The 26,492-nt window shown below is 61.9% G+C and overlaps 5 protein-coding genes across 5 annotated transcripts; 2 read left to right on the forward strand and 3 right to left on the reverse strand.

Annotated features, from left to right (window-relative positions):
- Window positions 1–27: 27 nt before the first annotated feature.
- CHLRE_09g394213v5 (uncharacterized protein) lies at window positions 28–1,941 on the reverse strand. The gene is made up of 5 exons (XM_001694709.2): window positions 1,646–1,941; window positions 1,412–1,545; window positions 1,013–1,082; window positions 699–762; window positions 28–569 (listed from the first exon to the last, which is right to left on the reverse strand). Exons 1-5 carry the CDS (start codon window positions 1,690–1,692, stop codon window positions 522–524), a joined length of 363 nt encoding a protein of 120 aa, XP_001694761.1. The 5' UTR covers window positions 1,693–1,941; the 3' UTR covers window positions 28–521.
- Window positions 1,942–2,140: 199 nt separating this feature from the next.
- On the forward strand, window positions 2,141–6,230 carry CHLRE_09g394251v5 (uncharacterized protein). Its single transcript, XM_001694628.2, has 7 exons — window positions 2,141–2,773; window positions 2,861–2,931; window positions 3,022–3,118; window positions 3,217–3,636; window positions 4,003–4,225; window positions 4,563–4,741; window positions 4,936–6,230. Exons 1-7 carry the CDS (start codon window positions 2,678–2,680, stop codon window positions 5,386–5,388), a joined length of 1,539 nt encoding a protein of 512 aa, XP_001694680.2. The 5' UTR covers window positions 2,141–2,677; the 3' UTR covers window positions 5,389–6,230.
- A 1,994-nt stretch (window positions 6,231–8,224) lies between these two features.
- CHLRE_09g394288v5 (uncharacterized protein) lies at window positions 8,225–12,300 on the reverse strand. The gene is made up of 3 exons (XM_043065712.1): window positions 11,513–12,300; window positions 11,126–11,200; window positions 8,225–10,805 (listed from the first exon to the last, which is right to left on the reverse strand). Exons 1-3 carry the CDS (start codon window positions 11,630–11,632, stop codon window positions 9,576–9,578), a joined length of 1,425 nt encoding a protein of 474 aa, XP_042921225.1. The 5' UTR covers window positions 11,633–12,300; the 3' UTR covers window positions 8,225–9,575.
- A 1,830-nt stretch (window positions 12,301–14,130) lies between these two features.
- CHLRE_09g394325v5 (uncharacterized protein) lies at window positions 14,131–17,667 on the forward strand. Its single transcript, XM_001694629.2, has 4 exons — window positions 14,131–14,787; window positions 14,956–15,049; window positions 15,238–15,496; window positions 15,698–17,667. The coding sequence occupies exons 1-4, from the start codon at window positions 14,605–14,607 to the stop codon at window positions 15,753–15,755; spliced, it is 594 nt and encodes a 197-aa protein (XP_001694681.1). The 5' UTR covers window positions 14,131–14,604; the 3' UTR covers window positions 15,756–17,667.
- A 1,033-nt stretch (window positions 17,668–18,700) lies between these two features.
- Window positions 18,701–25,800, reverse strand: CHLRE_09g394362v5 (uncharacterized protein). Its single transcript, XM_043065714.1, has 5 exons — window positions 25,440–25,800; window positions 25,085–25,150; window positions 24,448–24,839; window positions 20,476–24,211; window positions 18,701–20,329 (listed from the first exon to the last, which is right to left on the reverse strand). Exons 1-5 carry the CDS (start codon window positions 25,520–25,522, stop codon window positions 18,895–18,897), a joined length of 5,712 nt encoding a protein of 1,903 aa, XP_042921226.1. The 5' UTR covers window positions 25,523–25,800; the 3' UTR covers window positions 18,701–18,894.
- Window positions 25,801–26,492: the final 692 nt, after the last annotated feature.

Raw genomic sequence — 26,492 nt, forward strand, 5'->3', positions numbered from 1 at the left:
CGGGGCCCTAGCTGTGGCTGTGCGGCTGGTAACCACACGTTACACGTCATTAGCAATTGGAGTAGGGCAGAGTGCGCTGGGGGGCCTCACCGGCGTACCCAATCGCAGCTAAACCGTTATGTACATTTCGTGCGACCGATGCGCCGTCACCATAATCCTCCGTGTCCCTGCCAAACACGCTCCTGAGCGCCGCCATCAAGCGCCTCCAAACGTGCAAGTGCGTCAATGGCATTTCCCGCGCGCGGCAACCCATTGGCAATCACATCTATGCTGGCCTGCTCTGCAACAGTTGCCCTGTCCCCTCGGCCTTAATGTCCCGATCCTGTGGTCTGCTCTACGTGCATGTTGTCCCCATCTGCCCCGCAGCACCACACGCCGAGGCCATTCCACATCCCAGCATCGCCGCGCCGCCCATTGCAGTTCACGTCCGCCCATGTCATTTCAGCCCAGCTAGTCAAGCAGCTGTGCAGGCAGCTGCCCAAGCCAGGCAGCTTAATCCAGGTGCCTCGCTCCACGCTCCCTCAGTACAGGTACACGCCGAAGGCAGTCGCCACGCAGAAGAGGCTCTCCTGTTCAAGAAATCAGGGTCCAGAGTACGGCATTCATTCAGTAACCCCGACGGTGATGTTTCACCGCACAACCGCGCTCAAGCGCTGATACAAAAACGCGAGCTATGTCGCCCCCGCGCCCGTGCTCACGTTCGAGAACGTGTCGTGCGCGTAGTTGTCTGTGTTGGGGTCCCAGAACCCCCGGCAGGCCAACCTGTTGGGAGCACGGGCACAGGGTTGGCCCCAATTCAGGTAACACAGTTGCAAACGTGAGGCAACCGCTCAACGCCATAACGCTGACACCACGCCCCAAAGTTTATCAGAGACGCAGACTCTAAAATGCAGGTGCGCTTGTGGACAACCCCCGCACGCCCTTCATTGACTCTGCGACTGTTAGGCACAGCATCGCCCGGCGAACGCACGCGGACCCAATGTCCTCCAGCCACCATCTTATGCCAACCCACCTGACGCCCTCGCCACGCTGCTCCGCGATGAAGACCTGCACCACATACTTGTAGCGGCTCCAGTTCTCCTCTGCAGCAGGGCGGGCGGGCTCACGGCGTGAGAGAGAAGTGCACCGCAGACGGCGTGTTGAGCACACCGTAAGCTCGCTACTTCCTTGCGCCAGCCCCAGGCAGAAGCGTATACAACACTGGAGCGGCCCTTGTTAGCATCTCCAGCACACGAGCAGAGCACACGCCCCTGGCGTGTTTCCCATACGCGCACAGGCGCACCCGCGCGCACAACCATTGTCGTCCCTTCGCCCGCCACTTCCTCGTGCCAGGACACGGGCACACGTATACCCAGCCACCCCCCCTTCCCCAAGGCCTCGAAGCATTGTGCCCTCGCCTCCTGCCGCCTGCCTTTTAGCTTGTTCTTGATCTCATCTGCAATCTCTCGTGCCCACGACGAGGTGTTGTCTGCATGGTATTGTTGCCCTGAGAGACGCGCCACCAGGACGCTCCCGATGATCTCCTTGACTCTAGAAGCCTTGAACCTATGCATTAATACATGCACGCAGTTAGTTCACATGGTTATGGAGAACGCGAGCACCGCGCCCTGCGACACATGCGGGCTTCGCAGGGCAAAGCACCCACTTCTGAGCAAACGGGGGTTCGAGAGCGAAGTCAGCGGCTTCCGCCATGATAGCTCCTAGCTATAACGCCCTGACGCTCCACAGCAGCCGCTGCCAATACTATGGGAACTGTCAAATTAAAGACCGGGATATCGCTCCTCCTCTAATCCAACAAGCGTTGATATTTATGTGAGTCCCGAAGTCAAGATAAAGTAGTTTGTGTGGACGAAAGAGCAGCGCAAGTGGAGGTGCTTAGTTTCTCAAAACAACGAGTCCGAAAGCCTATGTGCAGCGTGTGATGCTGTAGATATTTGGTAGTTGACTCAAAATAACAACTCGAAGTGGTTTGGGCGCCACCGGGTAGAAGCCGAATGCCAGTCAAGGTACCATTAGGCACGTACCACGCGACTATCCCCTGCCTCCAGTAGAAGTCCCCGCCTCGATTTATGCCACAGTGTTTCACCCCTTCACACAGTAACTGCTTGCACATTGATATCTCAACATAATGGAAAGGGTACCATGGCTTGCGCCACGCCCGGATTGTCGCTCGCAAGGTCTACATGACTGCACCCTGACCGCATCCCGTGCATACAGCCACACAGCATGCGTAATCCCTGGGTCAAACGCTTCCCACACTTTAGGTTTTCCCGCTCTAACCGGAGAACGCCGACACTGTGTCGCGGTTGGGCGGGGACTGGGAGCAGGGGAGGGGTCCGGGGTTCTGGCGCCCTTGTGCGGTAACACGTCCACGCTGGAGAACAGTAATAGCCGTGCGACATTTGTATAGCAAGCAGGGGAGATTAGGGCAAATCGGAACTGTTTGCATGGTCGACCATGGTCATTCTAAGGCGGGGCCTTGGTTCCTTCACCAGGCATTTGCAGCTGCTCTGTTCACTTGAGTATTTTACATCAGAACTTATTGAAATACAAGCAAATTACGAGCGTGCTTTAACGCGAGAGTTATTTCCAACACTTGACCCTTAAGAGTGCTCTAGGCGTGCCGCTGCAAGCCCACCTTACTTCTTAGCGCCGTTGGGGGCAAAAGCCCTTCAACATGGCGACCCGAGCAGTTCTCCAGACGTTTGAGCGGTATCAGAAGGAGCGGGTGGCCTTCGTGACCGCGGTGGCAGAAATGGCAAAGAACCCGCAAGTGCGTTGCCTCTTTGTGATTTAAAGCGCAACAATAGCATATTGTGCTAGGCCAGCTGACTGACGCGGGGCTTCGGCATGCTTGCAGAACATCGAGGCCCTGCAACAAGCAGGAGCCATGGCACTGCTGCGGCCGCTGCTGCTGGACAATGTACCAAGGTTAGTAGGATTCAGCTTCATGTCGACGTGTCCAACAGTTGGGCACCCAGTCTTTCGTCGCTGACACATCCGCACACCGCGTGCCCACAGTATACAGCAGTCCGCGGCCCTGGCGCTAGGGCGATTGGCGAACTACAGCGACGATCTTGCGGAAGCAGTGGTGCAGAACGAAATCCTGCCGCAACTGGTGAGGAAAGGGATGCATTCCCTTTGGCAAACCGCGACCGCAAGCCGTCTTAATGTTTTAGATGGTTTGGCTTGAGGACACAATCCTTTTGTCTGCAGGTGTACTCTCTGAGCGAGCAGAACCGGTTTTACAAGCAGGCCGCGGCTTTCTGCCTTCGTGCGGTGGCTCGGCACTCCCCAGAGCTGGCGCAGTCGGTTATTGACAGCGGCGCGCTGGATTCGCTAGTTACCTGCCTCGAGGAGTTTGACCCCGGCGTCAAGGAGGCCTCAGCCTGGACGCTGGGCTACATCGCGGGCCACAACGCGGAGCTGGCGCAGCAGGTGGTGGACGCTGGGGCGGTGCCGCTGCTGGTGCTGTGTGTGCAGGAGCCGGAGCTCAGCCTGAAGCGCATCGCCGCCTCGGCCCTGTCCGACATCTCCAAGCACACGCCAGAGCTGGCGCAGGCGGTTGTGGACGCAGGCGCGGTGGCATACCTTGCGCCCCTGGTCATCAACCAGGACGCTAAGCTCAAGCGCCAGGTGCGTGGCACATTGCGTTGCGCTTTGGGTGCTTGGGTCCGTGGGGTTGTGCGTGTCTGTCATCATGGTATCCCGTACGTAGGGAACAGTTGCCACAGGCTAAGGCTCGGCAACTGTGGGCGCTGATGATGCAGTACTATGCCGTCTATGCGCTGATGCTATTGCAAATACGTGCTGGTACTCGCAAGGGCTGTCAGCACTTCGAGGCATGGTGGCAATAGGTTGTCGTCAGCCGACCCCCCTGCATGCACACGGAATGGCATCGTATGCTCCGCACCTACGCATCTAGCGACCCTGCGCTTATCCTTGCTCGGCCATGGTCCACCTCCCCAACCTCATCCGTTCTCATTGTGCCCCCCTTGACAGGTGTGCTGCGCGCTCAGCCAGATTGCCAAGCACAGCGTGGACCTGGCAGAAGTGGTGGTGGGCGCGGAGATCTTCCCCAAAATTCTCACTTGCCTCAAGTTCCCGGACGAGTTCGTCAAGAAGCACAGCGCCACGGTGGTGCGCGAGGTCGCCAAGCACACACCCGAGCTGGCGCAGCTGGTGGTCGGCAACGGCGGCGTGGGCGCGCTGGTCGACTATATCAGTGAGTTTGCTCGGGGGGCGTATAGACGGAGCTGTGGGCTTATGGAATGGGCTCGCGGGGGAGGCCGAGAGGGCGCTTGCTCCATGGCTCGCGGTCTAGGTCGTCACTTTGGCACCGGGTGTCGACACGGGTGCAACACAGGCGGCCTAAACATGCGGTCAGGCAGTTTGTACGGAGGGGCAGCGGACAGGTCGCTGAACATGTTGCTGGCACTTAGTCACGTACCCAAGCATGGTGGGAAGATAGCTGCTCTGCCAGGCGCGCATTTACTCCTGCATGCGGCCGCTAATTTCCCTCCGCTCCTACCCGCTCGCCCCGCACCACACCGCACCACCAGGCGACTCTGCGGGCAACAACCGGCTGCCGGGCATCATGGCGCTGGGCTACATCGCCGCGTTCTCGGAGACGCTGGCACTGTCGGTCATTGCGGAGAAGGCCCTGCCGCCGCTAGTGTCGGCGCTCAACGAGGAGCCGGAGGACCACCTCAAAAGCGCCACCGCCTGGACGCTGGGGCAGGTGCGTTCTGGGACTTTGACGCAGACGGCCACTCTTCGTGAGACAGCAACGCTCTGGTGGACGCCGGGAATGAAGGGCTTTTGTTTATGCCCGCCGGCAGCCGCACACCGCATGCGCAGCTTTTACCCTCGGCACCCGTGCCTAGACACCATCTCACTCGCCCCGCTCTTGTGCGCACGCTTCGTATCCCGCAGATTGGCCGGCACACGCCCGACCACGCCAAGGCTGTCGCAGACACAGGCTGCCTGGCAACGCTGGTTTCGCTGGAGAGCGACGGCGCCTCCAGCGACGACCTCAAGACCAAGTGCCGCCGCGCGCTCAAGTCCGTCATCGCCAAGCTCACGCACCTGCCCGCGCTGGACGCGTTGGTGCACCGGCAACTGCCGGAGAGCGTGATGAAGATGGTGCTGGAGCAGGTGGGCAAGGTGCTGGCCAACGACGCGGCGGGCCGCGCGCAGTTCGTGCACAGCGGCGGCCTGGCGGCGGTGCAGCAGATGGCGGAGGCGCCCGGCAGCAAGCTGAAGGAGGCGGTGGAGATCATCAACAGCTGCTACCCCGAGGAGATTGTCAAGTACTACAGCCCCAGCTACAGCCAGCAGCTACTAGAGAAGCTGGAGAGCATGGCCGCAACCACTACGGCGTACTAAGCGGGGGGCTGCGAGAGCACTGGAGATGCAGCTGGAGGGCTAGTGGCGGGTGTGGCGTGGGCCGGGGCGCCGCTGGTGGAGGCGCGGCCATGGGGGCGACACAGGACGCGGTCGGAGCTGCTTGCACATTGAGGTCTGTGCGCCGAAATGTTTCTCGGTAGAGCTCGTGTTTCTGTGGGTTAACCGGGTAATGGGCACGGTTAACTTGCATGGAGGACGGTGAGATGTGGCCGTTGCTATGGAAGTGGCTGCAACTGCGGTGGTCGTGTATAGCTGCGGACATTGGTAGGGAGGGTAGGGGGACTCTGACTCTCTGACATCTTTGGTACATGTGGAACTGAGGGCCTGAAATAATGGCCTGTGACATTCAAGTTCAGTTTGTTTGTGATACAGCGCGTGTGTAGGGGCTGGCGCCGGGCCGACTCAAATGGAGGCAACCAGTTGTAGCCGAACATGCACTTGGCTTGAAAGAAGCATTATCTGGGGCCTTCGGCGGTTTCGGATACATCGTCGGCACACGGGGACTCGCCAACCCCGCCGCCCTCGCCCCTGGCGCGCTTCACCTGCCTACCACTCAGCTGCCAGCACGGTTCCCCCACCCGGCCGGCCCCGCTGCACCGTGCGTGGGCCGGTGTTCCTGGACGGTGAACCCGGTCCGCGCCCGTCCATCCACGTTGTACGAGACGAGCCGCTTTTCCGTTGCCCAGCCAGTCCCAGCCATGGACGCATCGCCCCCCCCCTTGGAACGCTTCGCTGGGGGGGCTCAGCCCCAAAAATACGTATGTCTAACTGGTCACACCGAGGACACGACAGTGGTCGCGCCTATGTAACTCAAAAACTCCGTACACGGTGTCCCGCACCCAACGCAGATTCAGCCCAACAGACCCCGCGCTCAGATCAAGCACTGGTGTACGAATGCTGTCTGCACGTGCGCGTATAGATTGCATGGGTCACAAGAGGGATCTGCTGACGCAGCTCACGAGCCTGTGACGTGGAGTGCGATCACCCTGCTCTGGACCCCAGGGGCGCCGGCCTACTCTAGCTCTGGTAGGCTTTCAGCACAGCAGCATAGGTGGCCTCCCCATACTGTGCACGCCGCTCCTGGATGTCACCCAGCCGGTAAATAGGTCAAGGCAGCAATCCAAGTACGGTAGCTCACCGTGCGTAAGACAGGCGCTGTAGCAGGAGAGTCGGCAAAAGACACATCTAGATGCCCTAGGGCGTGTTCCGCAGGGTTCTGTACTTGTGTGTCAGGGGGGGGTACGAACTAAACCTCCAGACCCCATGTCCCAAAACCTCCCGACCCCCCCTCCGGACCGACCGACCGACCCCCACCACCGTGCAACCCCTCAAAACCCCCTCAAAACCCTTTGGTTTTTAGCCAGGTCGGTGTCAATCGACTGCTCTCGGCGAGCTCTACAATTGTATACCTCCGGTTCAGCTGGAGGCACAACTTGACTGGCAGCCATGCCACATGTCCATGTGTCCATGGCCGACCACCGACCCTTCTGTCAGACTACCGGGGCGTGCACTTAAGCTGACAATTGCGCTGTACATATGATGTTTGGGATTGTGTGAGATTGGTCGACTTTCTCCCGGGATCATGTGAAGAATCCCGGGATTCATGTCACGCTCGATGGCCGGCGGCAGCCTTGTCGCCATGACCCACACGAAGCCTTGGCCGTTACACGTTAGCATCAGATCGCATAGTCTCCATGACACCAGTGAGAGACGCTCGAGTGGGGCTCTACGCTACTACGATGCCGATGTGGACGGACATGCGGCCGCTTTCCAGAGGCCAAACGTTCTGCAAATGCTTTGGTATGCGCATGCTAACGTGTGCTAGTACTTGTGCTAATGGGCGGAGCGTTTAGAGGGGCATTTAGGGTGCAGAGACGAAATCTGGCAGTCCCACCCACATCCACGTGACGAAACCTTGGGGACCCCCAACCCCGACGACCGACCCTGAACTTTGAGGGCCCATAACTTTGCAATTACTACCCTGATTGAAACTCTGAAAGTGGATTTGGAGTCCTCTCGTCAAGCTCTTTCGTTTTAGAACATGGGGCCTTTCCCAGTCGAAACTACCCCCCCCCCCCTGTGTGTGTTGTAGATTATCCGTGTTCCGCCCACAGCCTTGGGTGATGCACCACCTGTTTGGGCCTTTGGGGCAAGCACTGCGGCATGGAGCCGACGAGTTGGTGGGTCCGAGCAGACCACGTGCGCTTCTTGGTCTGAGCAGTGTCTAGGCCGAGCCATCGCGGCTGGGTGGGCGCGCATATGGCATGCCGCTCACTCACACTTCAACCCAGGGTCACATGACAAGGTCCTTCGCTTCAACTGGCAGTTCAACCGCCAGCCGCCTGCGCCCCATCCAAGTGGACTGCAGAACTGTAAGCCTGCTCCCGCACCGCATTGTGTGCTGTCTGTGGCGTGTGGCCTGGCCGGGCGACCCGGCGAACGAGGAGCGTGCAACAGAATTCAGCGCGCCACCAGCAAACAGCTCAGCTCGGCCCAGCCGCGGGCGCTCTATCCATGGTCAGTCTTCGATTATGGTAACGTGGTACTGGTAATGGGGCGGGTGATCGTTTGCACGGGGGCGACGTATTTCCATGTTCCATAGGCGCCTGCGTTGGGCGTAACCTGCAGGGGAGGTAACCTGCTTGACTGCTTCCCGGGACTCAGCTATATCAGCTACGGGACTACGCCAACCGGCCCCTTAACCCTGTCCCATCGCACATACGCACCCACGCCTGCGACCGCCTGCGCGGGGCGTCCGGGCGCCCAGAGGGTGTGGCTGCGCGTCGGCAAACTGCCAGCCGGCCAGCAAGCAAGCGACTTGTCGGTACAGTTCTCTCCGGCGTTCGACCCGCCTCGTGGCCACGGCCTCTCGGAGCTGTGCCACCCTGCCCCTCGCCCTGTTCGATCGCATCCGCGTCTGTGAGAGCCGTCTGCACTTTGCGGTCCTAGAGCAGGCTGACCAGCCTCTGTCGGCACCCTCCATGCTCAAGTGCACAGTAACCTGCGCTGGCCAGGATGGAAGTTCTGATGGGCACCCTCCAGCACACAAGCACAACCCACTATCGCCCCTCCCACTGCGCAAGGAGGTGATTGCCAGGCGCAGTAACCCACAGACAAATGAATGAATGATGTAACATGCCGCTGCTGCGCGGTCCTGGGATCTGACTGCAGGTACACCAGGGGAGGCATTACTGAGGCAAGCGGAGAGTATAACAGGATTGCAGACGAGTTACACCTGTCTACATGGCCTGCCAACCTCTAGCAGCGGCACTGAGGACAAGTCGTGATGTGCACGATAATCAGTTCAGGGCAGGCCTTCAGGCCGTGCCGCACCCGGTCATTCGATTATGTACATGGGGTTCCGTTCCCCAATCCTTGCAACCCGACACCACTTGTTCATCAAGAATTGATACCGCATGCTATTTTAGTACACCGTGCGACTGACCGTACATGCCAACATACGCAATGTCAAATCTGCTTGCTCCTGCTGCGTTGCACCCCCGCTACTCTCACACAAACCGTAACAAGGAGGTGGCTGCCTTATGGCAGGAAAAGGGCTGATCCCGGGTCGTTATCAACCCAGCCACCTTGACGCGGGCGTCTACTAAGCACACGCCCGACCACGCCAAGGCTGTCGCGGACACGTAAAACCGTAAAAAACAATGCGCTCAGTCCCTCTCCACGCGCCGAGAAGGCGCCAACCAATGCTACTCAACGTGCTGCGGTCCGCACAGTGGTGTTGGCTGCAGGCCGTGGCGAAACCACTTGCTAACCAGGGTTTTGATGGGCACCCCACGTGCGCGCCCAACACCTCAGCGGCTCAGCCTGTCCATTCGTAACCACCCACACACAGGCAACCAAAAATGGCCCAGTACCGAGTCGCATCAGCAAATTTACAAATGCAACAACAAAAACTACTCGGCACCGCTGCCGTCAGTGTCCATCTGAAGCTTGCGCCAGTCCGATCACCTGTCCCATCAAGCTCACCCATGTCAAGTTATGTACTGGGCACGCTATGCCGCATTATCCATGTGGCGATTATATTAATACATGCTACAACACAGAACACCGCCAACCGCGCTGGCCGGTACCCCTCGATCACACAAGAGGTGCCTCAAACTTCCGAGTCCCGAAAAGTATCCATGTATAACAGAGCAGCACGCCCTTCAAGCGCCCACAAAGCACGTCGGCAGCCAGCGCAGGCTACGCCGCTTGCGCAGCACCTGCCCAAGGTCCTCCGCCTCTGACAGCCCGAGCGAGCCAGCAGGCGACAGCTTGGGGGTGTCACATCGCGCCGTCGTGGCGTTGGGGATGGTGCCGCCGCTGCAGGCGGCCGTTGCCACAGCCTTGGCGGCGGCCGATCGGAAATAGGAGGAGGCAGTGGAGGTCTGCAACTCCTCCAGCTCGCGCATGACCGCCACACGCGCGTCCACCGCCGCCAGCAGCACCTCGCTCTGCAACAGCGACGCCGCCGCCGCCGCCTGCTCCGCGGCGCGGCAAGACGCCGCTGCCGACGGCGATGCGGGTGAAGACGAAGGGGGTGATGATGCCGATGCCGACAGGCTGGCGAGGAAGTCGCGCATGCCCTGGATCCTATGAAGCAGGTAGGCACGATCCTGTTCCAGCTGATCCATCTCGCTGTCGTACAAGATGGAATCCTGGATCCGGGACACCAGGGTGCAGGCGGCGGGGCCCAGGCCAGCGCCGCCGGTGCCGCCGTTGGCAGTGGCGGAGCCACACGGCGACGCCACGCAGCGTGGCGAGCAGCTAGGGGTGATTCCGGCTGAGTTGCGAGAGCTGCGGCCTATCAGCTTGCGCAGCCCCCGAGCCAGCCCACCCTGCGCGGCAGCGCCTGACGCTGAGGCGTCGGCCTCCTCCGCAGCAGCCGCTGCTGTTGACAGCGCCGCGGCGGCCGCTGCCGCGGCGGACTCGGGTGAGGAGGCGCAGAGCGCGCCGTAGGCAGTGCTGCTGGCACTCGTGATGCAAGACGAAGACGGGATGGAGCACGCGGCGGGTGAGGACTGAGCGCTGAGCGCGGTAGCCAGGCAATTCGAGTTCCAGCCAGCCTCGGCGGCGGCACGGGCAAAGTCCGGGAGGTCGGAGCCGAGCAGGAGGGCGGCGTCCTTGGCACGCGCACAGATGGCCAAGAGCGACCTGAGGGACTCCTCCAGCGCACTCTGGGCACTTTCGACGGCGTCCGCCTGGCGGCGATGGCTGCTGCAGGATCGAATCAGGTTGCTCAGGCAGCCGAGCTGCGCCGTGAGGACGCGGAAGCCGCGGTACAAGTCCAGCCATGCGGCGGGGTGCTCCATAAGCACACCCAGAATGCCCTCGCCCTGGTATTCGGCCAGCGCGATGAGGGAGGCCTGAAGCTGCTGCAGCGAGCCCGACACGCCCTGTAGCCGCGTGGAGGAAGCGGAGGGGGGAAAGGGCAAGTCACAAGGGCCGAGAGCAGGTGAGTTGCAGGTCGAGTGTTTGGGCTGCCGGTTGCAAAGTGCAACGTGCGTCGAGCGGCCAGGCAGACGGTTACGGCGGACCAGGCCAAAGACCTCCAACCCTTGGCAAATGTTTAGGCGAATGCATCAGAAGGCTTGTGCCAGTCCCGGGGCGCGTAAACGCGCCGGGAGGAGGCCGCGTAAACGCGCATGCAGCGTGTGCACCCAAACACGCGTGGTGACTTGGCGCGGTCGCGACACGAGCCCTTATGCAGTCTCACCTGCAAGCAGTCTGCAACCGCGTCCTCCTCTGCGCTCGGCGCCTGCTCAACAAGCGAAAAGACTTGAGGCAACACCTGGGACAAAATACAAGGCAGAACACAATTGATGAGGCTATGTTTAAACCAATACAAAATGCAGGGAAGCTTGGGAAGGGGTTGTCCGAGGAAAGTTGGTCCTGCAGGGCGACCCTCGACCGAGGTTCACAACCCGCGTGCCGGCGCAACATTGCTATCATATAGATCTGGGATAGCAGGGTCCTAGTACGCCTGCCCCCGACGACTCTGCCACCACAGTCGCGATGGGGTCGCGCAGAGTCGCAGCAAGCCCGCGGAACCTCAAGTCATCCACGTCAATTGTCCAGGTATGGCACACGTAGTGATACACACCTGCTCGCAGAATGCCACAAGCTCTCCGGCGTCGTCGACCGCGTGAAAAGACGCCGCAGCCAGCGCTTTCGTGCTTTTGGCTAGCGAGGTGGCCTCAACAATGCAGCACAGAGCTCTCATATTTGCTGGTTTTGTGAGTGAGGTGTTGCGCGGGTTGAACTTAGGTTCGGCAAAGTCGGGGATAACCCTGCGGCCCTTCACGAATGAGCAAGTATGCAGCAATTGCGCTGTGGTGACGTTGGGGTAAGTAAGTATGGCTATATGTGCATAAACAAGAGCGAATGGTGGTTAACAGATCGAAAGTTTGGTGCCCCCGTGGCCCTGCGGGCCCCATGCGCCGACGATTTAACTGCAAGACGACCAGCGGCACGCGTGCTGCCCACGCCCGAACCCTCAATAGCCAGTTGTACTCGAATGCTGCAGAACGACAATGGGCGAGGGCGCGGCTGCGCACCGGTTTCCCTGTTGCTGCTCAAGAGGTCCTGCAAGAACGAGTGAGGGTCACTCGTGCAGAGGCCACGGCGCGCTTTGAGGTTTGCGGGCTATCTTAACGTGTATGCACCGCTACACACGGGCTCTTTCTTATTTCGCTTTCGCCCTGCACGTGAGTCACATAAGGGTGGTTGCGGGCAACATCCCAGGTCGCCTTCTTGGCTTGGCTTGAACATGCAGTACGGTAGGGCTCAATTGCTGCTATGCTCTCGATGCGAAATCTGCGCCTGGGGTCCTACAGCCAGTCAAAGCGCCAAAAGCAGGCTGGAAGGGCCTGTTCTGTGGCTGTCTTTGAGACGCGGTCCGGAACAATGGGGACATAAATGATATACGACACAGCACACGTCTTAAGGTCAAGGCTCAGCTGACCGCAAGCTGGTTGGGGCAGAGGTGCGCACGCAGCCTCCGCAACCCTTTGCCTCTGGCGGGACTTTGTGCCTCGCGCTGCGCATACTGCGCAAACGCGTTGGAGGGCCGCAGGAGCTTTTGTGGCCTAGCAACGAGGCGTCAGTATGCGTGTCTGCGGCGATGGTGTCGGCACCAGCTACCACATTGTCGATGCTTGACAAACCTTAGCGCATTGGCCCGTTGACGCTCGCGTGCATCCCGTGCCTCCGGTTCTCCGCTCTCCCCCCGCCTCTCCGGTCCAGAGCCAACGCGTCCACGACTGCAGCCTGCGCCAGCACGTATCAGTACATGTGCATGGTCCCCTGGTGCGTGCCGCCTCCGTCCTTGGGCGGCGAGAGCGGGAAGGCACCCAAGTAAGCACTCAGCAACAGTGCAGCACAGTGCTGCATGGGCAAGAAAGGCGCGATGCAAGGGAGTGCATAGCGCCCTGTATGCCATACGGCGGTATGCCGCGGGGATGCACTGGCCTGGCCCCGCTGTGGCGCTGTCATTGCTGCCACACGTGCTCATGGCTTGGGAGTTGGGACAGTCACCTTAGGCACCTTAGGCACCTCAGCCACGTCAACAACACGAACCCGCCTCCCTCCGAGTCCCCGCGTCTTCCGCACGCTGATGGTGCACGTGCACTACCCGCCAATAACTCCCTTAAGCCCCTTCCAGCTGCTGTTACCGTATAGCCTGCCTGCTGCTGATCCTCACCGCAAACAGCGGCAACCATCGGCGGGTTATTGAACCCAATTTGGCACACTGGTTCGACGTGGCCTGTGGTTCGGGCAGGGCTCCAGGATTGTACTGTATTACAGGACTCGGTATCGATGCACCAGACCTGGAACGTACGCCCAGGTACACCCTACCCTACATATGGATAGCGCCATAGAGGCTGAATAGCGAAGTGCTTTTGAATGGCTGGCACGTCAAATCCAGGCATGCAACTTGTCCCAGGGGTGGCTCATCATGAGGCCGAAGCAACCAGAAGCAACCATGTACCACCGCGCAGCCAGGACTCCAGCTGAATATCCATCGCGGCCATCCCAGCTTCAGCATAGTCAGCTGTTGCTAGGCTGCACGCAGCCGAGGCAGTACGGCCGTGAGGTAGCGCGGTCATTAAAGGACCATGCAGCTTACACGGCGTGCTCAGTGCCGGGCGCCGGCGCCGTGGCGCAACCCTAGTGTCTGGCAGGTGCGGCCGACCGTGCGGAGAAATGACTGCTTAGATTGGCCCTGGTATCGTTGCTAGAGTGTGCGATGGGACAGGGTTAAGGCAGGTTGGTGAAGTCCTGTAGGGTGCAGCTGATTCCCAGACCCCAGCAGATGGCAAACAATCGTTGCTAGAGTGTATCCTGACTGAAGCCCGTCATGGTAACTCGGAGTAACTACTGCTTACGCCGGGAAACTTGCAGCACCGCAGCGGTGTGAGCCGCAAGCCGGAGGGTGGCGGTGAGCCAACGCTACGTTGGACAAATGGATCGACAGCTGTGCCCTTCGAGATGCGCATGCATGCAGGTGATGACGATTTGATAGTTGATTTGGTGCAAGGCCTCGGAGCAAAGGGCCTTGAAAGCTACCTCCCCGACCCGCCTTTTGAATCGGTAAGGAGTGGCGGGGCGTTTGCGAGGCCGCCTGGCCCTTGGCCAGGCCCCAAGTTCGACCTGGTGAACTCCCACCCGTTGACTGGCGGGTGACGTGTGTAGCTAGCCCCAGCGACCCATGGTAGACAAAGTACAGACAATCACAGGCAACACGTTCACTGTTGTTAAGAATGGGAGGAACCCATCGACTTAAGGTTCCTCTGGCGCTTGTCACCCTGGCACCGAAGACAACTAGGATGGCTTCAGACGACGACAACCCGGACACGAGTGCGGGCGGGCTCAAACTTCCTAGCAGATTTGGCATGGTTGGCAAGGCATCCACGACGACGCAATACACAATGGGGCCTGGAACTTCTGGAAATTCGGGCGGTGAGGCTGGCCACACGATTGAGGCCAGTCGTACTTCGATTTGTGGTGCAAAGCGCCGAAGGCCCTCTGGTACCAGTATATTTCATAATATCTGCTCCCATAGACTATTTAATCAGTTTGCAGCCCTTCCCCATTGCTTAAACACTCTCGAGTCAAGCCAAGCTTGCCCTCAACAACAATCCCCAACAACTTTCCCAGCGCTAAGCCCTCAAACCTTCCTTCAACTCAAGCAAAATGGCCCTCTCGATGACTCTGCGCTCTGGCGCTCACTCCGCGGCTGTGAAGCGCTCGAGCGTTGCCAAGCGCTGCTCGCGCCAGGTGGTTCGCGCGGCGCCCAAGAACGAGAACGATGGCACCGTCGAGCCCACGACCACCGGTACCGTGTTCTTTGCTGGCAAGTCCTACACTCCTGAGGAGGTGAGACTTGATGTTGCGAGTTAGTGCTGGTGGCAAGCCCTCAGGGACGAATGGCCTTGGCGCCTTCGCGACTTCTTGAGCGCCTGTGCGCTGTTGTGCTTTGATCGGGCGCTGTGCCTACAACTCATCAGTGCTAACAAGCCTTTCCCCGTTTTCTGGTTAACACAGTGGGAGAAGGAAGTGGCGTCTGGCGCGTTCGTGCGTCCCGCTGCTGCCACCGCCGCCACCACCAGCACCTCGACCTCCTTCCTGTCCTTCAACGGTGAGTCCACCATGAGGCCGCCGACCGCGATGTGGGCGAGGAGGTGACAACGATTGCTTATGTCCCTGTTTCCCATTTACTCAGGGTGTGCTAGCGTGCGGTTAGCGTTTGGTTAGCGCTTTCCCTCGCCGTGCTCCAACCGCTACAACTGACTTCACATTCCTGTACTCCTGTGCTCCTCCTCGCAGACGTGATGTCCTTCAGCGGCACCGCGCCCGAGATCGTGAACGGCCGCCTGGCCATGCTGGGCTTCGTTTCGGCTGTCGCAGCCGAGCTGGTGTCGGGCGAGGGCGTGCTCAAGCAGTGGAGTGAGGAGCCCACCGGCATCGCCATTGCCTTTATCCTGTTCATCAGCGGCTCGCTGGTCACCGCCTTCCGCCCCCGGCGCGACGAGAAGCTGGGCCCCTTCACGCCCCAGGCTGAGCTGCTCAACGGCCGCGCCGCCATGTGAGTACTTTGGCTGTTGGCTGCCTGCGTTGCGTACCTGCCTGCGTTTCGGCTTGTCCATGAGCATTGGTATTGTGTGTGCTGGCTGTCCGAGAATTGCCTGCGGGTGTCAGCTGTTTTGCTGGATGTCGGATGCTGGCAAGGCGCACTATTGTTTCTGACGCCTGCCTCACACGCTGCCGCCCACGCCACTACCCACAGGATTGGCTTTGCTGCCATGCTCGCCATCGAGATCGCCATGGGCAAGCCCCTCATCTAAATGCCAGCGCCGCTGTATGCTACAGCCGATTCTGCTGCGGCCGCCGTGGCGGTGCAACTGCCGTTACCTCTTGTGTTGGTGGACTGTGCGGCAGCGGCATCGCCCTCACAATGACTGACTCTGACAACCGGCGGCTGCAGCTGATAGGGTTACGTGGCATGTGTTTGCATCGGCCGCCCGCGATTCAGGGACGAGCCGAGTGCCTAACATTGAGTAGGGAGTTTGGGTGTTCTCCTACGTATTTGAACCCCTAATGATGACCAGTGGCGTTGTGCAGATTTATGTTGAGTCTTCTTTCATCGGGGACGCGGTGACGGCGTGGCGCCCAGTGGCCCGTGCCGGAGGCGTGAAGCGGTTGCAAGGCTATGTTATGGGTAGTAGTGCGCATGCCACTAACGCTGACACAGTGCTGCTGGGCTGCGCTTCAACCCGCATGGCCGCATCCTCTTGCATCGACTCTGCCTGGACTGGCATCATGCTGGCCCAGCACAGTCGTATGGCTCCCTGTTTTATTGGTGTGTAATTGTTTGCGTGGAGTGTTCGCCAATGACAGGTACATACGCGCTGATGGGTGGTGGCGAGCATTGATCTTGACACTTGCCCGCGCGCTGTCTAGGTTGACGCTGTGAGTGTGTTTGCGTGTGCGAATGCAATGTATTCGAGGCATGTGTGTACCGTATGCACCGAGTGGGAGCGTCGTGAGTGTGAGTGATTTGTATTTACGAGTGACTCAAAGCAGAGAGGTTTGCTGACTGAAGAGAGGAGAGACCCGCGTGGTCTGTACCATGGCACAGGAGCGATGCCTGCTGATTCGCAGGATTATTTCAGTGAGACAATCGAAGATGGTATGAGTGGGTGGAATGTACCACCAAAAGCGCACAGTCTGCACGCGCAGTGCTGTGGTCGGCCGTTTGTTGGCCGTTTTGAGGTCTGGTGAGATGAGCGAGAGTACAGGGGCAGTCTAGTGGCTGAGCCATGATGCAGCTCGGGTAGCTTGCACGAGCTGCTGCATGTCTGGTTGGCCATCGTTTCCGACAGCCGGTGATGAGAGAAAGTGTTGCAGGTTTGAGGAATTTATGGCTCTCCAACTGCTAGCAATTTATTTGTTTGCTGCAGGAACGGGCAGCCGGGAGAGTGTGTCAGCCCAGGCTTGCGGCGTATGCTTGAGAAGTGCGTGGTGGTTCATTTGATAGAGTGCCTGATGCAGAATGTGAATGTGGACGGGATCGGATCCCGAGGTCCGGTCTCTCGGTCCCTTCACGCGCCCTTGCCCTCGTAGTTGCGCTCGCAAGACCACCACAAGCAACTCAGTAGATGCGGTAGTGCTTTGGGAATGGACCATGTTTCTTTGAGATGAGATACTGTTTTATACTTCCTGGGGCAAGTAGAAAGGCAGACGCATGGGTGCAAATGGCAGGCCCCCAACTTCGAGGATGGTCTCGAGGTGGAGGTTATGGCGTGTGTACTGGATGCACGGGTTCTGTGCGGATCAGCGCGTGGACGGATCAAGCACAGACTCTGCAGACGCGAGTGGCATGGCTGGGATGCGTGTTTGTTATCCGATAGCTATGCGATATGTGTCAAGAGGCGAGGATGCGAGAGATATGAAGCGCGTTGAGAGGAGGGGAGGCGCTTGTACGGCTGGTGGTGGGATGGTGTGTTGAAGTGCTGTGCGGGCTTCGGCCCCGGCATGACCCCCAACACTCATCACCAGAAATACCGCACGGTTCATTGCGCCAAGTGTGTCTGCCTGGATACTAGTCGACTGGAAGTGAGAGGCATGAGAGCGAGTGGAAATGTGAGCAACACATATCAAATCACCTGGTGTTGAAGGTAATGAAAGCCATCGGTAGATGGCTACCCTCCCTCACGTGGGTAGCTTCAGAGGTTCATGTCGTGTAATTGTCTTGTAGCTGAACCGTTCCAACTTGGTGTCGCACTGAAGCGAAGGGCACACACACTATTGACACAGTACTGGACACAACACTTGTCGGTACCGGGTACACCTGTCGGTACCATACAGTAACTCCGACGTTCGACCAGCCGCGCACTCATGCTCTGCCGTTGCACATTGTTTGCCATCGGCTGGGGTCTGGGCTTAAGCTGCACCCTACGGGACCTCGCCAACCTGCCTTGAACCCTGTCCCATCACACACCCTACGGGACTTCACCAACCTGCCTTAGCACTGTCTCATCGCACACTAAGGTCTGGCGTTTTCTCCCCCCCCTGATATAACCACAGCTTGCCCACACGAGAGAACAATGCGTTTGGCCTGCACCTAGTACAGGTGACAGCGCTGAGCAAGTAAGCCGCCCAGCTCTGTGGACCCGGCAAACTAACCTTCAAGCCACCCCTGCATGGATGTTTGCCCCTCAAAAGCCTGCAGTCGAGGGAAACGAATGCGCACGAATGCAGCTATCATTCTCGGGTTCTCCGCAGCGCTTGTATCTTCCTTCGTTCGGAACGAAATTTGCCCAAAATCTTGACTTAAAATTTCGGCCAAAACGCACGGGATCTTGGGGGTCTTTCGGCAAACAGACGAAGACATTTTTGGGATTTCGGCCACTTTTGGCCAAGGACAGGGGGTTCCAGCGGCTACTCCACGGCCGAAACCTGCGTGGCATATGGTACATATGGTAAGAAGGCTCATCGGGCTGTATCTATGGGTGTTGACGGCGGGAGACAGGGGTTCCCCTGGCGGGAGAGTGAGGTTGGGTCGGCAGGAAGCAGGGGGAGGAGTGGGCGTGTCGTGTCGGTGTCGACATCGTGCGGGTCGGGGGCGGAGCCCCCGGAAAAATTTTGGGGGTGGACGAACGGCGGCAGCATGTTTCGTCAACTAAACGAAGCCATTTTAAGGAATTCGGCCACTGACGCCGCCCCTGCCTTCGTAAGATACGAGCGCTGGTTCTCCGCTGTAGGAAGACAGCCCGCGTTTGTTCTTGATAGACAGAAATTGTTACACCTCAGCAGTTAGACCTGACGCGCTTTGATGTCTGCTTTCACAGCATCAACGCATTAGTTTCTGTTTGGCGCACGACAGCACATCAGTAGAGTGATTGGTGTCCCGCAGAATCAGCGCCAGCACCTGACCTTGCTACTCCCACCACATCAGCTTAGCACCGCGCGCACATCCATCACTCATCGGCTCCGCTGCATCAGGTGGCGGCGCAGCTGCTGCAGCAGTGTGTGCGGCTCGTCCGCGCCCGCTACTGACCCCGCCTCAGACCCAGCCGCCGCTGCCGCCTCGTCTTCCTGCGCCTGCTGGCTGCGCTGCAGCTGCAGCCGGAGCTGCAGCGCCTCCAAGTCCAGCCGCGACGGGGACGGCTGCCTCTCCAGGAGTGCGCCACTCGAACCAGCGCCCCCGCTTCCACGCGCGCCCGTGCCCCGAGCTGCCCCCGCGGAGCCATCCTCACTGGCTGAGGCCGCATCCGCATCCGCATCCGCGTCGTCAGCATCAGCGAGCGCCGCCTCTTGCCCGGCGGCGGTGTCATGTCTGCGCAAGAGCTGTGCCAGCGCCTCCATGCGCGCGCATGCCATGCTCGCCTCTACCTCCGACAGCGCGCCGCCGGCGCAATGCTCTGCCGGCGATTCGGACAGCTGCTGTTGCTGTTGTTGCTGCTGCCGCTGGTTCTGCTCCTGCTGCGGCGGCATCTGCGGGCACGCCTCCTGACCCTGGCTTTGCTGAAGGGGCAATGATGGTTGGCGCGAGAGAGGGCGCCCGCCGGAGTCGTCACGCTCACGTGACGCCCTGGCACTGACGCCCACCGCCGCAATGTCCTCCGGCTCCTCCTTCAGCCTAGCCACCTCTGCGTCAACCTCGACCGCCGCCAACCGCTGCTGCTGCTGCTGCTGGTGTTGATGATGCTGCCGGGCGGCCTGCATCCGATGCTGCTGTTGGTGCTGCTGTTGCTGTTGCTGTTGCTGTTGCTGTTGCTGTTGCTGCTGCTGCTGCTGCTGCTGGTACGGCAAGGATTGAAGCCGCGGCGAAGGGGATGAGTGCAACCCCTCGCGCACGCCATGCGCCTGCGCCTGCGTTGCCAGCAGGTCGAGCATGCACGGTGCGGAGCCCTGCTGCGGCTGCGAGTGATGCGGCCGCTGCTGCGGGCCGTCCGCCCACCCCGCTTGCTGCATGGACACGTAGGGGTCGCGATCACGGTCCTGGTCTCTGCCCGATGGCAGGCAGGGCTGCGAGGGCGGCCGCTGCAGCGGCGGCCCCGAGCCCGCGCGGCCGGACGGCCGCGGCCCTGCCGGGTCAGGTGGGTACGAAACCTGCCGCTGCTGTTGCGGCTGTTGCGGCTGTTGCGGTTGCTGCGGCTGCTGCGGGTAGTACTCAGCAGCCGAGCCCTGTCCGCGCCTTGGGCCGCCAGGGCCGTCCGAGCCAACCCGCCCACGCTGCTGTGCGTGCATGGACGCCGGTTGCTGCTGCAGCGGCTGGGGCCGTGGGTCCGGCTGACCACCAGATGACCAATAGGGGTCACTCTGCGGCTGCTGCTGCTGCTGCTGCTGCTGCTGCTGCTGCCGCGGTGGCTGTTGCGGTCGGCCTTGCAGCTGTGTATCCTGGCCCTGCATCGACCTGCCAGGCGTTGAGGAGGGCAGGTTTGAACGGTCAGCGTTAAGTGGCATAGCCAAGAAAAGGATAGGAGAAGATAACACGTTAGCATGCGTTCGCCCTTACCGCAAGTGCACCAAAGATACCCTTACGTGTTGTAAGAACCTCACCTGCGCAGAGGCGGGGTGGTGCCTGGCGGTCCATACGTGTGCGCGTGCGGGTGCGCGTGCGCCGGCGGCGGTTGTCCTCGCGGCTCCGCAGCATCTCGCGGCCGGTAGGCAGGCTGCTGGGGCGCACCCATCGCCGCATCGCAGTGCAAGGCCTGGTGTACAGAAGCCCAGGGAGCATACTCCGCGTCCGGCGGGTAGCGCTGCGGCTGCTGCTGCATGGATGGCTCCGGCTTGGAGTCGCGGTCGGCATAGCGTGGAGGCTGCGGCGGGTAGCCCTGCCGCTGCGGCTGCTGCTGCTGTTGCGGCGGCGGCGCCTGCTGCTGGTACTGCACTGCCGCTTGGTACTGCGGCGCGTGTTGCTGCTGCTGTGGCTGCTGCTGCGACTGTGGCGCACAGGTGACCAGTGGTGCGCTGCTGTGCTGGGGCCGCTGCGCCCGGGCGTAGTGCGGTGGAGGCGGGCCCAGGCCCATCCGCCCATCCGGCTGCCCATGTGGCGACAGGCTCCTTGGTGGCTGCCGGGCTGGCGCCGGCCGCGAAGGGCCTGGCGGCCCCTGCTGCGGGCTCGCATGCGGCCGAGACGCAGGCAGCGGCCCCCCTGACGCCTGGTGGCGGCGTGCGTGCACGCAGCCGCTGACACATGGCATGCGATGGGGCCCCGGGGGCAGCCGCTGCGGCATAGGCGACACGTGGCGGCCCATGTGACGCGCCGACGCTGACCCCGACCCTCGCTGCTGCAGCGCCTGCTGCGCCGGCGATGAGTGGAAGCCGAAGTGCGTCACGATGCGGATGAAGGCCGGCCCCAGCGCCTCCCGGATGTCGGGCGGTGACAGCAGCAGCATGATGAAGTCCACGGCCGACATGGTGTGAATGTCCACGTGCCTCAGAGCCGCCATGCCGCGGGAGATGCTGGCCGCAGCGCTAGGATGCGGCGGCTCTGCGGCGTGGCACATGTGCGGCACAGACACGCCCGGCTCGTGCCCATGGCCGCTGATGCCGGGGCTGGCAGCAACTTCACCGCCGCCCACCGCAGCTGCCCTCGCAGCAGCCTCAGCCACCGCCGCAGCGGCGCTGGCGGCGTCAGAGGCGGCCTTGGCGGTCGCGGCTGCTGCTGCCGCTGCCGCTGCGGACACGGCCGCATTGGACAGCTGCCCCTGTCCGGCGCCGCTGCCTGCGGCTTGGCCATCATGCGGCCGAGCGTACTCGGGCGGTGGCCGACCGGTGCGGTGCCGGCCGCCTGCGGCGCCGTAGTCACGTGCTGCGTTTTGCTGCTGCGACAGCTGCTGAAGGCCGCGCCCATCGGGCGCCAAGCCCGGGGCTCGCGACGCAGGGCTCCAGTCGCCAGCCGCGGGATCGCCACTGGGGTCACGGTGACGCATCGGCGGCGGTTGCCCCTGCAGGCCCTGCACCGCCTGCTGCTGTGGACGCGGGCCGTCCGCTGGCCCGCCACGGCCGCGTGTGTGCATCTGCATCGCCTGCTGCGCCGCGGCGTGGGATGCGGGAGGCGCGGCGATCGGCGGTCCGGTCGAGTCCATGGGCTCTGGTCCGTAGCCGCCAGCCGGTCCGTGTGATGAACGCATGGCCTGCGGCGGCGGCGGCGGGCTCGGCTCGTTTCTGCCGCCGGCGCGGCGCATGCCTTGCCGGTCCTGGGGAGAGCCCAACAAGTGCGGGTGCTGCGAGCTGCCCGGGCCGCTCCTGTCGGACGCGCTGCCGCTGGTGTGCCGCACAGGCCAGCCAGCAGGCCTCGCGGCTTGACCCGCCCCCGGCCCCAGCGGTAGCGGTTCCTTCCCAGCCCGGGCTGCGCGGTAGCCACCTGGTGCGCCGAAGGCAGCTGGCGACTGCCCAGCCGGCGGGCCCCCGTTTGCTGCCGCCCCTGGCATGGGGCCGGCATCACAGCCCGCGGGCCGCCTGCCAGAGCCTGCCTGCGGCGGGCTCATCAGGCGCCAGTCACGGCCGTCCTGCGGCCCATTCGCATCATAGGCGCCGGCAGACGCCCCCTCCCTGTTCGGCGGCCGCCGCGCTGGCCAGTTGACGCCCGGCCGGCCCCTGCCGTCGGGCGCATCGCCGTCGGCGCTTACACCGACGCTGAAGCCGAGCCCGTCGGGCGCGTGCACATGGCTGCGCCGTCCCCATGCGCGGTCCGGGAGCATACGCGACCGGTCGCCAAGGTCGGCGTGCTGCGAGTGTGGGTGCGAGCGCGGCTGTGGCACCGCTCCACCGGAATCACGGGACCGGTACAGCAAGCGCCCGCTGTGTGGCAGCGCAGCCTCCGGCGCAGCCCGCTCCCGGTCCGCTAGCTGCAGCGGTGCATCGCGTGCGGAAGGTGTTGTGGCGGCGGCCGCGGCAGCTCGGCCCGCGCCTGCCCAGACTGGGTCCAGAGCAGGCGCCAAGAGGTTGTCGCACTCCGGCCCTGCGTGCCTGCCGGCGCTACCCGATCTTTCTGCTCCAACCCTTCCCCGGCCACCGCCGCGGCCTGGGTGCTGACCCAGTGAGACGCGACCGCCGGCTGCCGCTGCGTCCAGCGCCGACTGCTCAGCTGACAGCGGCAGGGGCCCGTCTGCCCGCAGCCCGCCGGCAACGCCAGCGCCGCCGGCAGCCCCCACACGGCGCACCAGGCCTGCACCCGAGCCCGACTTTGCCCGGCCCCCCAGGGACGGAGGCCCCACCAACGGCTCTGGGTCGTCATCCAGGCCGTCCACTCCAGTGGCCGGTGGCAGCGACACCTCCAGGTGCAGGGCGCGCGCGCCCACCACCGCCGCCGGCGCGGCTCCCGCCAGCACAGCCTCGTTTGCCGGCTGGTCCGCTGCCAGCAGGCTCCTCAGGTTGTCGCCAGCACCACCGACACCGCCTAGCTCGTCGGCAGCGCCGTCGACACCGGCGTATTGGCCGCTGCCGACACAGGTGCTGCTGGGCGCGCCCGACACACGCCGTATCGCCGCCGCCGCGAGGATGGCAGCGATGGCACCGCCCGTTGACAGCAGGTCCGGGCCAGAGCCAAAGGGCCGGCGCTGGAGGCCCGGCGAGCGCGCGCCAGTACCGCCGTTGCCGTTACCGTTATCGTTACCGTCCCAACTTCTGTCGTCCCCATCATCCGCGTCAGCGGCGCAACCAGCTCGTTCAGTCCGTGCGGTGGCCTCTGCTAGCGCGGCCTTGACCCGAGCGAGCGCGGAGCCAACACCAGTGCCCCTAGCGCCCGCTTCTGTCTCGTTTACACCGTATGCCGCCGCGCCCGCCTGCTCCTCCGGCTCCACCTGCACGCTGGCCAGCCGCAAGCGCTTCAGCTGCATATCGTGGTGTGACTGCAGCGAGCGCTTCCGCCGCGTTGCCTCCGATTGCGCTTCCCCTTCTGCCCCGCTGCCACCTCCTCCTCCCGCAGCGGCACCCGATGAGAGTGCCCTGCCAGTGTCGCGGCTGCTACCGCTCGCCGTCAGCCCACGGCTGGCGGCACCGGCCGCGCCATCAGCTGCGGCTCCGTCCGCGCCGCCGCCCTCCAGCCCCACCGCCGGGCCCTGGCACCGGCCGCCGGCGCTGGCATCAGCTGCAGCTGCAATCGGGCTCGCATTACCAGAACACAGTGCCTGCTGTCCGGTGAGGCCGTTTGGCCCCGCACTCGTGCCCGAGCCGCCGGGTGCATCACTGCTTCGCGCCGCGCCGCCGTTGGCCCTGGTGGCAGCGGCTGCTGCTTCCAGCGCGGCAATGGCAGGCTCCAAGCTGGGATCCGTGCAGCCTAGCAGCCCACCTGTAAGGGGCCGCACACACACACACACACACACACACACACACACACACGCAGCCGCATGTACTTTCATGGATGCAGTGCTACAGCCGCATGCTTGCGACCCTGCCGCTCCTCTAATTCACACAGCGTTTCCTGTCGCGCCTTGCACCCATTACCTGCGAGACCCATGGCCAGCGCAGCAGTGCTTGCCCAGGCCGCCACACTGCTTGCCCTGAATCTTCCCGTACCGTTCTCACCTGGACCCAAAAGTGGTAACATTGCCGACGCCGCCCCTTCGGGTGCCGCCTCGTCCTCCTCCTGCTCCCGCATCTCCTCGCCTTCGTCCTCTGCTTCGTCGCTGTAGTCCCCGCCGTCACTACTGGTGCCGCCGCCGCCATCACGGCCGGTCCCGACAGAGCCGGCACCCGCACGGTTCTTGCGCGACGCCTTCAGTGCCGCTGCCGCCGACTTGTTGCCGCGCCAACCCGGCCGTGAGCGGGTCAGCTGGCCGCTTAGCAGCAGGTTCTCTACCTTGAAGAAAGCGTAGTTGGCGCGCGCGGCCGCGTCCTCGGGCCCACCGCCGGCGACCACGTTTCGTACGTAGTGAACCAGGTAAGTGAGACGCCGCGCAGTTTTGGAGCGAGAGGCCCTGCGGCGGTTGTACGCGCGAGCGGGCGTCTCAGAGACTGGGTGCACGACCGTGGAGCTCGGCACGGTTGCGGCTCGACGCGCGCGGTTGCGGCTCGGCGCTTCGCTAAAAGGCAACTCCTGCGGAGATTGCCGTACCCCTTTATGTGTTGCACCTAAGATGCAATGACGGGTTTGACTGCTTGTAACGCGCCAGCACCGAGTCCGTGGAAGCCTCCGCTTCGTGAAGGGCGGGCGCGCACTTACGCGTGATAGGCATTCCTAATTTCAAGCACACTCCTGTCGGGAAAGCTGGCAGCTATCGTTGTCCACCTGCGCTCCGCATTGGGCGGCAGTTCAGACAGGCAAGGCGAGAACGATGGTTGAAGGTAACTCAACCCGTTCCAATGCCTGGACTTTCAACCGAGGCCGGTAAGCCCCGCCACAATCATGGTCCCTAGCTGTCCGTGCTGACCACAGCACTTCAATATGCGATTGAAAGCTGTCGCAACCCTAGCTATGGCGCATCAACAAGTTGCACCTCGCTCTAGTAAGCTGGTTCTGACGCCAATTTTGGTGAGATGTATCTATCGATAACTAACCACATAAGAAGGGAGCTCACCTGCAGCCAACCCGGTTGTGGTGCAGCGCCAGCAGTCGTTCCTCGCTCAGGCTGAACCTTGGCCGGTCTGATTTTGGGGCCATCGCGATGGACATAAGCCTACTGTGGAGCGCAAATGAATCATTCTGTTGAGCACACGCCTAGCTGCGGAAGCGAAGCGTGCGCGTCGTTAACCTTTCTTTGTTCCAGCAAAGAATGGTCTTTTGGAGGCACATATCGTGAGGTTCAACTATTGTTCAAATGAGTGGTTCTTTCATGAGTGCCTTCTGTGATGCACGCGACACTGTCGCAAAAAGGGCTGTTGGACAGGTGCAGACTCATGTCCGGGTCGGTGCGGGTTTGGTGCCCTTTCGCTGCAGGGGTATGGAAGTACTATACACGGGGCCATATGCTTTGACGGAGCGAGAGCTACCAGCGACGTCTGACTACTTCCCAACGGTCGGGCAGTGCCGCTGGCCGGGGTCCGCGCAGGTCCGCGAACGACCAGCAGGGACGCCGCGCAGTCGCATACCACCCCATATCTCTCCTTGTATCCCTCTACCCCTAATCTTCAGTGTCATGATTACCGGGTCCCGGTGTGTTGGAACTCTGGCACGCGATATTGGGCCGCAACCGCGTGCAGATGCCGACCGATGCCGGCGGTATGGATGTCGCGGCGACCCTGGGCACGGGATATCGCTGGGAGAAGTCGCAACCTCCCCGGTACGCAGCAAGGTCTGTGGTTGGATGTACGGGGATGGCACCCGGAGGGAGTACACGCGCTACAACCACTCGGACTCTGGGCAGGCATTCACCTCCCAATGCCCCAACGTGCGCACCACCTGCACCACACACACACACAACTGACCATCCTCTTCAGTTCTTCCGTACACTGCAGCGGCAGTGCGCCTTAACCACCAGTTCACCACCGCGCCACAACAGAGATTGGCTACGGCCAGCTTCTTCTCTTTGGGCTTGGTTGCTGGGGGTTGCAGGTTCTGAGTAAAACTGGACGACCCCCTCGCCCCTGCCCCCCCCCCCCGAACCCACATGCCTTCCCTGAGCCTCTTGGCA

This window comes from Chlamydomonas reinhardtii, chromosome 9, assembly GCF_000002595.2.
Source record: "Chlamydomonas reinhardtii strain CC-503 cw92 mt+ chromosome 9, whole genome shotgun sequence".
Taxonomy (NCBI): Eukaryota; Viridiplantae; Chlorophyta; class Chlorophyceae; order Chlamydomonadales; family Chlamydomonadaceae; genus Chlamydomonas; species Chlamydomonas reinhardtii.